This window comes from Halichoeres trimaculatus, unplaced genomic scaffold, assembly GCF_033239565.1.
Source record: "Halichoeres trimaculatus isolate MK-OKI-2021-1 unplaced genomic scaffold, fHalTri1.1 fHalTri1_scaffold_7, whole genome shotgun sequence".
Taxonomy (NCBI): Eukaryota; Metazoa; Chordata; class Actinopteri; order Labriformes; family Labridae; genus Halichoeres; species Halichoeres trimaculatus.
In genome coordinates this window covers 12,804,527-12,816,586 of record NW_027437185.1, presented here as the reverse complement: position 1 = coordinate 12,816,586, position 12,060 = coordinate 12,804,527, and the positions used below count along the sequence as shown (strand labels likewise).

Sequence of the window (12,060 nt, the reverse complement as noted above, 5' to 3'; positions counted from 1 at the left end):
TAAGAATACATAACCCATTATATTTTTTAAATAGTGTGGAATCAGGTATATTGGGATACTTTTTTTTTTTATTCCACCTTTGATATTTTCAACATAACCTACAAAACATGTACCAGCATAACCAATTCTAAATTCCTCAAGGTGTTTACTTGTATTAAGAAATAAATTGCATTTTATTTTATTTTTAAAAGTCTAGCCTAACCTTTTAATTCAGCTGACACATGTCATTACTGTGTACTTTTGCCTTAAATCGTATAATATTGTTTAACTGAATGTTATTTGCCCGCATTCACCACTTCCAGGTACTCATCAGTGACTCATTTAACTTTTTTCTATATTCAACTTGTACTTTAAGTTTACTTTCCTACAATGTTTCCCTGATTTTCCACTCTCCTTTGCATCAGTACAAGTTAATGCAATAGCTTGAAAATCCTTCTCAGAGGGACATGACACTTTATGAATGGGGATGATAGCAGACTTCTTCCACTGTGCTGGAACAGTCAAGCTGTCAAGGGACAGTGGAAAGACAGGGCACCAAGCCTCAGTTAATTCAAATGAGCAATGTTTTAATGAGCAAGCAGGCAAGCCATCTGGCCTTACTGACTTTTTATTACACTTTTTTAAACACAGACTGAACCTGCAGAGGATTTTCACAAAGTGTCAAGGATCACAAAAGAGATCTAACTCTTCCAATGATGCTGATGGAGAGTTTTGTGTGTCAAAGCTTGAGCAGTCATTACAATCATTTGCCTTCACAGTCGTTCATTGTGATCAGCTTTTTTTTTTTTTTTTTTTTTTTTTTTTTTGCTAGGTATGTTTTATTTCTCCAACCTCATGCTTGTTTGAGGTTAACTTACAGTTTGATAATGACTACACACTTCCTTCAGATGTCACACCATTTTTTTTCATGTATTTTTGGGCACCCTCTGCCAAAGCAAGCTCTCTGCAGTGACCCTTTAAACCCCAAGGTCCCCTAATTGAAGGGCTTCGAGGTCTCTTTTAACAAAAGATATAAAGCGTAGCACTAATCACTTATAGTAATATTGCACATTAGATGAAAGAAAGAGGAGAAACTGCTGCAAACATTGTCAAGTCATGCCCCAACCAAACTTTCTGTTTATTTGAGAAATACTCATATATATATATATATATATATATATATATATATATATATATATATATATATATATATATATATATATATATATATATATATATATATATATATATATATATATGAGTATTTCTCGCCTGTTCCAGCCATGGCTCGATAGATAAAGTGGATGCCATGGGTGGATGAAAAGCAGTGCAAGCAGAATAGACGGGTTATTTATTTTTTCAAGTTATTTGCTTTTGAACAGAGAAGATAAGCCTGCACTTTTCTCAGGACCTCTAAAATATGCACATTGACTATTGCATTAACAGAACATGAATTACAGTGGTCTGTTTTAAGACAGGATCCTTGCACTTTGTTTGAAATCTCCCTCCTGAAAACATAAGCTCAAAGGCCATTGTTGCGCCAGTCCAATAACTTCGAGAAAAGAATCATACAAACAGAGCATATCTCGTAGTGCAGAGGATTCAGTTTATTGAAGTCAAAGTTTAACAACTTAAGTTTACAATCTGTATTTTCTGTAATATATATTCATATATATGAAACCAAAAAAGGCTACTTTAGGAAGAATAAATGTCATTTTCTTTCTTTTTTAGTATCATCTTTAGTCAGTTTAATGTACAGAATAACAGTAAGCTAATATTATCCTTGAAAAAGAGCAATATGTTCCTTTTTTAATGTCGCAGTGCAACTTACATCTTACACACCTGTGCAATGTACCATGAGGTGTACACCCCTGAAAGAACACACAGTGGAATCTCCCCTTTCGGCCTGTTTCTGCAGGTCTGCACACAAGGATCTGGGAGGGATAACACAGTCTGTGCCTACAAATTGTAACTCACACTCCTTAATCTACAGTATGTCGCCTGCCCAGCAGAGCAGCAGTTGGAAAAAAGGAAACCAAAGTTATGGATGAGAAATGTAAAGAGGTCTGGAACCTAATATGGTATTGTTTCTCTTCTACAGCTGTGTGTGTGTGTGTGTGTGTGTGTGTGTGTGTGTGTGTGTGTGTGTGTGTGTGTGTGTGTGTGTGTGTGTGTGTGTGTGTGTGTGTGTGTAAAACATTGCCCATACAGTCAGTCCACCGTTGCCAAAGAGAGGGTTGGGAGGCACAGGGAAAGTGCTTGCATCATTTAGTTTCTTTGTGGTACTCTCAAATTAATCATTCAAAAAACATGAGCTTTATCTCTGGAGTGTGATTGATATTTTACAACAGTGTGACATGATGGACAAACCTGACACTACGCTCAGAGAACTACAGCAAAGTATGAGAAATTATACAGGTAGTGCTGAATTCAGCAGGTGCTACGCATGTCTGTCAGAGTCCTGGACACTGGGGGGCACTGTTGAGTCCTTGGCCTGATATTGCAGATGAGATGATTAATCCGAGTTTCACAGACATTACAGACCATTTAATGTAGAGGTCTTAGACCGCCCAGTGTCAACCGTATGCTTAGAGGGAATGTGAAAATAGCCTTCATTTGAGGAGCACCTGTACTTTTGTCTCTCAGGTTTGATTCCTGAAGCCTTTGGACACGAGTCGATCTTCCTTTGTAAACCAAAACATCAAATTGAAACCTCCGGGTAGCATGCTAAAGGAGGATCTGCATTAGATCGAGTTACTGAGCAGCAAAATGCCCACATCAGTTGTTGTACAGTGTGTGTGTCTTCAAACACCATCGAAGGAAAGAAAAACATGAAAATATAAATCAAAACCAAACAAAACAGAACGTCAACAGTACTTTTGCATGTATCATGCGCTACAAGTCTAATCTTGCAATGATGAGAGCAAGAAAAATTTAGAACACAAATGATCCACAATATTTTACCCTGTCCAATCAAATCAGTCCCAGGCCTTTTTCACATGCAACACATCACCAGGAGGAGGCTCAGCCGTGATGGAAACCGGTAAAAACTGTCAATCAGCTGTCAATGATGGTGGTTGCTGTTTGCTTCCGAGTTAATCAACAGCTAAACACCCTGCGACTACAGAGTGAAGAGGGGGTCACTGCTAAACCTTGGCATAGGATACATCATACTTTACATTATATCTATGACACAAAACGTAAATAGATTTATATATTCTTCTATGTTTAAATATATTTGTAGACTGTACACAAATCTTTAGAAAATGAGACGGCAAATGCTTTACCTGATATTTTGAACAGCAATGGTAAAGAGGCCGATGAGACATAGACCCTGTGATGCAGCCAATGAGATATAGAGATATAGAAAGTGCATTCTTTGTAGTGAGTGACTCCTTTGAAAATAACTCCCTAGCTCTTGCATTCACTGTTAAAGATAAAAACAAAACAAAAAATAAACACCAAAAAAACCCAAAACATTTGCACTCACGCAAGTACATACTCTCTGTCTTCCCTCCGCTACCTCTAGAAGCATATCACAGTGGTAGTGGAACGCAAACATTTACATCAGTATACACAGCAGTATACACATATACACAAGTCTTTGAGGATTAGAGAGACAGGTATAAAAAACAAAGGAAACTTTAAGAAAAGAGGAGGTGGAGATGAAGAGTGAAGGAGGAGAAGAGGGAAGAAAGAGGGAGAGGGAATGTAAATGAATCACACTATCAGAGGAGCTTCCTTCTGCAGGTAAAATTGTGTGTTCTTTTAAACAGTTCACAGTTTGAAATAGTGTGCATCTAGCCAGCACAGTGGTTCCTTCAATCACACTTGTTTTCACAGGTTCCCGCAGGAACAGCTAAAAAAAGATGAACCAGCATTGCTGGCTACCTTTCACAGTCTAACGCTGAAGTCACTGCCCTTATGTTCCCCACACTGTCCCATCAGATCAGCCTGGAAAAAGACATGAGGTCCCTGTAAATCAATGAGATATGCAATAAGAGAAAAAAACGATACAGAGAGAGAAAGGGGGAGAACTGTTGGCTCTGGGTGCAAAGTTCATCAGTACAAAAGTAGTACAGTGCTGTGGTGAAAAGGATTCTCCTCTGTATTGCTGCTACATAGCTCCCCCTGCCCCCTGAACTCAACAGGACGAAACAAAAACCAGAGAATTAGAAATGAACAGAGGTTAAAAAGTCTCCTTTTTTTCCATTTTGCTTGACAAGCGTGTGGAGTTTATGCTGAGTTCCATAGACAAAGGAAGATTAATGCTTTCTGTTCAAGCATGCAATAGGCACCCTGTGGGGTCCTCAGGATTATCAAAAGTTCATACACGAAGGTCTCAGACTGTTCCCGCTATGATATTTACACATCTTACAACGTGTGTGTGTGTGTGTGTGTGTGTGTCTGTGTATGTGTATGTGTGAGGTCGTGCTCAGAGTCGTGATGATGTAGGAGAGGCTCCATGTGTGTATGCTCCTGTGTGTGTGTGTGTGTGTGTGTGTTGTCAGGTGATTGTGTGTATCAGTTCAGTCTTAGCTTCTGCTCTCGTCCTCACACATGTGTCTCAATGAAGGAGTGTGTGTGGGTCATGAGAGGTGCGCCCAGTGGGGAGAGGTCATCCTGGCCGTTGGTGCCGGGGCTGAGCTGGCAGATGTCTGAGTAGAGATCGCTGTGCCACTGCTTCCACTCTCTGAAGCTCTGGGAGCACAGGCCAGGGTCCTCCAGGAGGGCACAGATCACTGCCAGCTCCGACTCTTTGGCCTGGAGGAGGAAAGAGACACCAGGGAGTAACCACACTGCATCTTCAGACATCACAGCTCCTCTTTTAATGCTCTGTTTGTACCACCTTCAAGGTGCTGCGGAGGGCCCGGACCCGGTGCAGCCTGTCGTTTAGGAGAGGGTCCCTGGCTCTCTGGGTGAAACATCGTCTGAGGTCCTGTCTGCTGCAGGGTCTTGGGTCTCCGAGGGCTGTCACGTTGGCTTGCTCCAGGGCTCGATACAGCTGCTCTAACCCATCCAATGGCTCCGGCTCACGGCCCTCTGACACCCGTCGCTCCCTTCCCTCTGACACCCTCCTCTCCCTGCTGTCAACTCTCAGCTCCCGCAGGTCTGAAACACCCAGCAGAGACCAGAGACAATTAGATCTGATACAAGACTTGATGGAAAAAAAGGCAAACAAATTTCAACCTGATTCATTTGTAAAGAAATCAAGTTTATTCAATGTGTATTACCACGTGGCTTTGAAGTATTTTTGCATCTCTCTACAAGTGTAGAACAGAGTGTGAGTAATTTCCTTACCCTCCTCACCCTGAAGTATGTCTGCAGCTTGTTCACTCTCTGCCTCTTCATCCTCACTCCTCTCCTCCATATGAGCTGAGGTGTGGAGGAACTTTCCTGGCATTGGGTCCCTGTTCCTGGGCAGACTCTGGCTGCGCTGCTTGTGGGAGCGTCGGTGTGTGTGGCTGTGAGTGTGTGGACCTCGCTCCAGAGGGAAGGGCCCGTCTCGCTCCCTGTCCCTCTCCGCTGCGTGGTGTCTCCGTACGGGCAGCGTGGCCTGCCTGCGTCTCTCCGGGGACATGCCCTGTCTGCCCAGCCCTCCGTACAGCCCCATGTCTCCTGCCATGCTCCCCATGAGGCCGTATTCACTCTCTCCTGGTGCTGTCTGTAGAAAGTGCAGCCCTGCGCTGGTCAGAGGGGTCTCGATGAGGTCCTGCCAGGAGCGCCGCTCACGATGGGAGGAGCGACAACCAGATGAGTGTGTACTGGTGCTGCCCGTGCCTGTGCCCATGCCCATGCTGTCTCCACGCTGATCCTCAGCTGAGGAGTGAGAGTGTGTGGACTCGCTGGAGAAGTGTCGGCCGTGCTTGGGCTCTGGGAAGGGACTGGAGGAGTTGACCTGGAGAGGAAGAGGGGAGGTGGAAGAGACCATCTGTGGAGGGATGGGGGAGGTGGAAGCACTCAGTGATGGAGGGCGTGGGGATGGAGTTGAGCGCATGAGGCTCATGGAGCTGACTGAGCGGGGCAACTGGTCGTAACTATGAAGGAAGTTAGTCTGACGGACAGAGGGTTGGTGAGGAGCACCGGGTGTGTTTGAACAGGAAGGAGTACATTGAAAGGTGAAATGTGAGCACAGATACAAGGAAAATGTGACCGGCAAAACAAGGAGAAAGAGGAGGCGTGCAAGGAGAAAGAGGAGGAGAAGATGACAGAAAGCAGAAGCAGAAAGAGAGCAAAAAGATGAGAGCAAAAAAGCAATGAGATGGCAGATGATAAACTCCAGGAAATGGCTGACATGGTTCTTGTGTGGCTGAGAAAGCATGACTCCAATCCTCCAGGACCACATGGAGATCCTCTGGGTACAAGTATTTTCAGTGTTGCATATTCTTTCAGAGATGTAATGAGCAATGGCAACGATCGCCACCTAGAGGTCTGATAGTAAACAAGTTTTGGCAGCAGAACACAGAGCAGTGATGGTCTTGGCTGCTTAGCAAACCAGATTCTCTCACACTCTGATGTTTTATTAATGTTAGGAGCTCAGCTCTTTGCAGCTCTGAAAACTGAGGGGCTTTTAGGGATAAAATATTCCATCAGACTCATACTGCAATAGAAATGTTAAGTGTATATGAGGGTGAACGTTTGCATGTGCTTACCGATGGTGTGCGGTGATAAGTGTCGCAAAGGGATGAGGGTCCCTCCTGTTTGAGCGTCATCGAACCGTCAACCTCATCCTGATCGCTCTCACTCCAGTAATCTGATGCAAAACATCAACAACACAAATCAAATAAACGTGGCTAATCTGCAAAAGAGGTTAATCCAAGTCAAGTGAGCGTGTCCCACCTTCATCAGGGCGGGGCACCTTGTCATCTGGTGTGTAGCCAATAGCAGCAAGACCAAGCCGGTTCATCCACCTGTAGGAGACAAGAAGAAGCAAAAAGAGGAAGGATGGAAGTTAGGATGAAGGAATCAGAGGAAAGGAGAAGACTGGAAGAGAGAAGAGGATGGGTCTTACAGTACTGATCTCTTTCACAGTTAAAATAGCATCTCTGAGTGACTGACTCCATCCCCTGATCTGGAGAGAAAACACTGGAACAGCTAAGGCTGATGTGGAGAGGGCTGTACGGTGGTGCACTGGTTAGCGCTGTTGCCCCATAGCAAGAAGATCTTTCTTTGTGGAGTTAACATGTCCTCCTGAGCATGCCTGGGTTAGCTTTCTCCCATTGTCCAAAAACATGCTCAGGTTAAAAGATGATTCTACACTACAAATAACTGCAGACAGCTTCTTCTGAGGTTTCCGACGGTGGATCCTTGTGCATGAAGATGAAGAAAAACATCATCATCATCACCTATAGTTAAGCCTTTAGAAATACTTAAATATGTTCACAGTAATGGCTGCAGACACTGCAGGCAGCCTTATCAGCGTGCTCCCCCTTGTGTCCATTTCAGCATTCTGTACTCTACCTGCAGAGCTCAGGTGAGCTGTGGAATGGTTGGAAACATGCCAACTCAAGAGTGAATTTATTGTCAAATATTTTTCAGTGTATTTTTCAATGCCAAAGTGACACTGGCACTTTATATTGGTAACTGGCCAACAGGGATGGGCGCCGAATTAGGTACTTTTATAGGTACCAACCGAATTCTGTCAAAAGTACCGGGTATCAATGACACAAAATCAAAAGGTACCATGTTTCGGTACCTAAATGCTTCCATGTGACTTTCAGTGAGTGCAAGAGTAGGTGATTTTTCATGCTAGACATGAACACAGCATTGCAAGGAAGAATAAATATGTCAAATTAAGAAGAATTTACATTTTGTTATAAAATAAATTGATATATTTACAACACAAATGCACAAAAGTACCGAAAATTGGTACCATTGATTACCAAGACCGGGAATCGGCATAACAAGCCTTTATTATCTGCACCAGCATCAGCCGTTGAAAAGTCAAGGTTGGTGGACCACTGCTCTACAAAGACTACAGGAAGTAGACTTTCTTATAAAGAACCTACCTATTTATTACCTGTAAGTCTAAAGCCACTTTTCAATAGTATTAAGCCAAATCTTTTTAGTATCCACACTAAAGATGGGTTCCTTTCACATTTGAAATGATACGGTATTAATTCCCAGTACCTGGCCATCGGTACGGGTACTCAACGGTACCAATTTTATGTACTTTTTTGTGTTTATGTGGTAAAAAATATAAATTGGTTTAATATTAAAATGTAATTTCTTTTTCAATTCAACATATTTATTCTTCAATATATAACCTCGTAATGCTGTGTTCATGTCCAGCATGGAAAATCACCTACTCTGCCACTCCCTCACAGTCACAAGGATGCATTTGGGTACCTAAAGATGGTACCTTTTGATTTTGTGTCATTGATACCCGGTACTTTTGACAGAATTCCGTCGGTACCTATACAAGTACCTAATTTGGAACCCATCCCTAATCCACACATGTAAACAAGACAAAATTCCATCATCCCTACAGATTCTAATAGTTAGAAACACAATCCATTTTTCTCCATGATGACAAAAAAAAGAAAAAAAAATTTAAACCAATAAAATTTAGTAAGAAACTCATTCTCCTAATGTCTGTTCAGTCAGCCTCTACTGAAGGCTTGGACTGTTACCATTTCCACACTTCTCCTTTACAAATATATTATAGATGTTCATCTGAAGGTGAGCTGAAATGTTGCCCAGGCAAACTACTAACAAAAAACTCTAAGTCCAATAACCAAACTTTTTTTTGTGTTTCCAATGTTACTCCCTGCCTGTATGGGGGATATTTTAGAAAGTTCCAAAGTTTATGAAAATGGATCATTAGCTGTTTTCCATATTCCTTCCTATATACACAGAAGGCACCTTTAAACTTAAGCTGTTTGTAGATTTAATTTTGGAGGCTAAACATTAAACTTCACTGAGTATTGTTTTATGAAAACTACTGAATCAGTGATGGTTTTAGATAACAGGTAATTATTTTCAGACCTATAGTTAAGTATTCACATTTGTATTAAATCAAAATGGGATAACAGTTAAGAAGCAATACCAGCCTTATAGCAGTATGTTTAATCATTAGTTTAGTCTTTGTATTCTGATTTATTTCCACTGTCTTTGGATAATCTATCTACACAGGCCATCCAGTGCCCACATTTACTGTAAAACCTTAAACCTTTGGACCCATTAGACTCCATCTTTGAGTTATTTTTTCAAAGCCACACAAATCAATGGAGTCAGGCTTGAAGCACTGCATGCTGCTGATTGGAGGAGTATGCTTGCTGATTTCCACAGAGGAGAGACCTCAACACTTTTATTTTATTCTCCTCAGAATAAAACTGGAGCCCAGAAGAACAGCAAGGGCACATAAAACCCATTATACCCTCGTAGACAGGTTGGTATTTTCCTCACGCCCAACACCCATCTTCACGCACATGCACGTATAATTACACACGCGTGTTAAAGTGTGTGCTGCAGCGCTTTCACACATGAACCTTGGTGTGCAGTATGGAAGTCAAATATAGCTGGTTAATTACTCTCCAGCAATTATCTCTCCATGTTATTGAGGAGAGGTGTGGATAATTAGAGCTCATCAGATTGCACTCCTGCAAATATCACTACAATCTCCCTCTCACACAAGAACACACGTGACACACATACACACACACAGTTCCACAGTGAACAAGAGAGGGCCTGGTTCATGCCTTATTCATGCACTGTGTTGTGTGGGCTGTTGCCTTGTGTAAACTTGGTTTATTCAGTTAAAATATTCATGAAAGAACACGTGACGTCCCGAGCATCTTATGATTGTCCACATTAAGACAGAAACTCTCACACACACACACACACACACACACACACACACACACACACACACACACACACACACACACACACACACACACACACACACACACACTCAGGGACACTTGCTCACCTGTTCATTTCCTCAAGACAATCTGTGGCAAAGAAGAAGCTCTTGATTTTGGGATGACAGGCTTTGAAGGCACTGCAGGCAGGCAGGGAGAGGAAGACTGATTAGTGTTTTTGTGTGCACTGTAAGCTTGTGTGCGTTCACGTTGAGTGGGTGAGAGCAAATGTGCTTGATTAGTAATTTGGGCGTCATGTGAGGGACACTCACAATTTCCGTCTGCACTCTATGGCTCGGTCTATTCTGAACTCTGGGAGGCTGATGAAGCCCTCAGCTTTCTCATCCTGCAGGCACAGACAGATGGAGAGTGGTGGCACATCATCAACACAGGGAACGAAATGTCACACATATTGATATACCAATTTTATTAGGGGTAGAAATGGACGAGTCAAGCATACGAAAACAACATATGCTGTTTACACTGGGAGGAATATATTCCTTCAGCATCCTGACATGAAAAGATACGCAGGAGATGGGACTGTCAGGGCTGGAAAACAAAGCTGCATAAACACATTGAAACCAAATTAATGGTTGTTTTTCCTGTCCTGGTGGTCTCTTTTTCTTGGTTCACGTTTCTCATTGCTCTATAAATGCTGCTGAAACTGTGTATGACTATACAAGTGTTGGTCATGATGTCTCATAGCCCCTTTTTAGCATCAACTAACAGAATCAACATTATTTTCCCAGAGAATTGAACATGGGCACATTGCTAACATAATAAGAATTAACTCTGGAAACAGAAAGCAGGATTGAGAAAATATTTATTTGACAAGCATTCTAATTTTCTGGTTTAACCCATGTCCCATCTAGTATAATGGAGGAGACAGGCTTTGCAACCTACACTGCAGCCAGCCACCAGGGGGAGCTCTCTATGAAGAGGTGTATAACAAATGAAAGAATAGAAGGTGATGCAAAATTAAAAAAAAAAGGTTAGAGCGTGAAAAACAGAAAAGGTTTCTTGCTGCTTCCTAAAAACTCTCCCAAAATCAACTATCAAATTTTTGATAATATGTTTCAGTTATTTATTATTTGTTGTTGTAAGAATAATTGCCAGAATTTGAAGCCATTAAAAACAAATCGCTTGCAGCTTATGCATCTCTAGAAAAAAGCTGGATTTTTTTTTTTTTTGGAACAGAGATGTTTACTGATCCTTTTAATAAAATCTACAAAAAATACTGCTGCATAATTTCATTTATAATATAACATTTTATCTTATATTTGACAAAGTGGAAAGTTTTTTTTGTAGATTTTTTGGTAAACATGCATTCTTTTAATACAGAAAATATTTATTTTAAAAAGAGTAAAATTTAAGCTATTATTCTTACCCCAACTTCTTGAAACTTGGCTTTCATATTTTACATACATATATTAATTAATTTTTTAATCAGGTTTTTAAGGAAACTATTAATCGTGTTGATGAGATGAGTCTTTGAAACTAATGTATCTAATATGACATGTTCATAGGGCAACATAGGGTTAAACAAACTGGATCATTCAATTCCCATAACACAGCTCAACTACATATTTTATCAGACATGATAATGCCTCTATCTGTCAGAGCCAATTTTCTAAGTTTACACTGCAGAAGCACTATCAAATATTTAAAGTCCAAAAATACACTCAAAGACTTTGAGACGACTTCCTCCGTCTTTAGATATCCCTGGGTCGTTCAGATTAACTGAAACAAAAATGTTCGTTTACATTTCTGTTGATTTATTTGTGTAATCATTTTTTAGTCATTTTCTTGGACCATTATTTGTTTTATTTGAAGGGTCAACTAAAAAGAGAGGAGAGTGAGGAGGAGGACATGATGTTAAGCTTTACAAAAAATCCATATTCTTATACATGACAAAACTGATACAGATAGTGTTGATTTAATTTTAAGTTTTAATCTCCATTTCAACTTCAAGGCATTCATTTTATTTAATTTTCTGTTAAATCTTGCCTTATTTATAACCTTGTTTTGTATTCACAGGATGTTGTTAAATGAGCATAATTGTTGCAATAAAGTGATTTAAAAAGCAGAAAGCTCCATCAAGAGCCACAGTACACATTAAGGGGCTTTTTAACAAATCTATTTATTATAAATATTCTGAATTTAAGAAAAGACAGGCCCTTGCTGCAAACTCAGGGACACTCAAAAGTGTCTCGGA

The 12,060-nt window shown here is 40.9% G+C and overlaps 1 protein-coding gene across 2 annotated transcripts in view; it reads right to left on the bottom strand.

Annotated features, from left to right (window-relative positions):
- Window positions 1-2,099: 2,099 nt before the first annotated feature.
- LOC141793351 (connector enhancer of kinase suppressor of ras 2) overlaps window positions 2,100-12,060 on the bottom strand; it is a 71,055-nt gene continuing 61,094 nt past the window's right edge. For both annotated transcript variants that reach the window (XM_074673976.1, XM_074673977.1), the window contains 7 exons: window positions 10,118-10,191; window positions 9,914-9,985; window positions 6,820-6,890; window positions 6,633-6,733; window positions 5,281-5,878; window positions 4,829-5,091; window positions 2,100-4,743 (listed from right to left, as the gene is read on the bottom strand). In XM_074673976.1, the coding sequence (XP_074530077.1) occupies window positions 4,534-4,743; window positions 4,829-5,091; window positions 5,281-5,878; window positions 6,633-6,733; window positions 6,820-6,890; window positions 9,914-9,985; window positions 10,118-10,191 (1,389 nt within the window). In that variant the 3' untranslated portion in view covers window positions 2,100-4,533. The remainder of the gene's footprint in view (window positions 4,744-4,828; window positions 5,092-5,280; window positions 5,879-6,632; window positions 6,734-6,819; window positions 6,891-9,913; window positions 9,986-10,117; window positions 10,192-12,060) is intronic.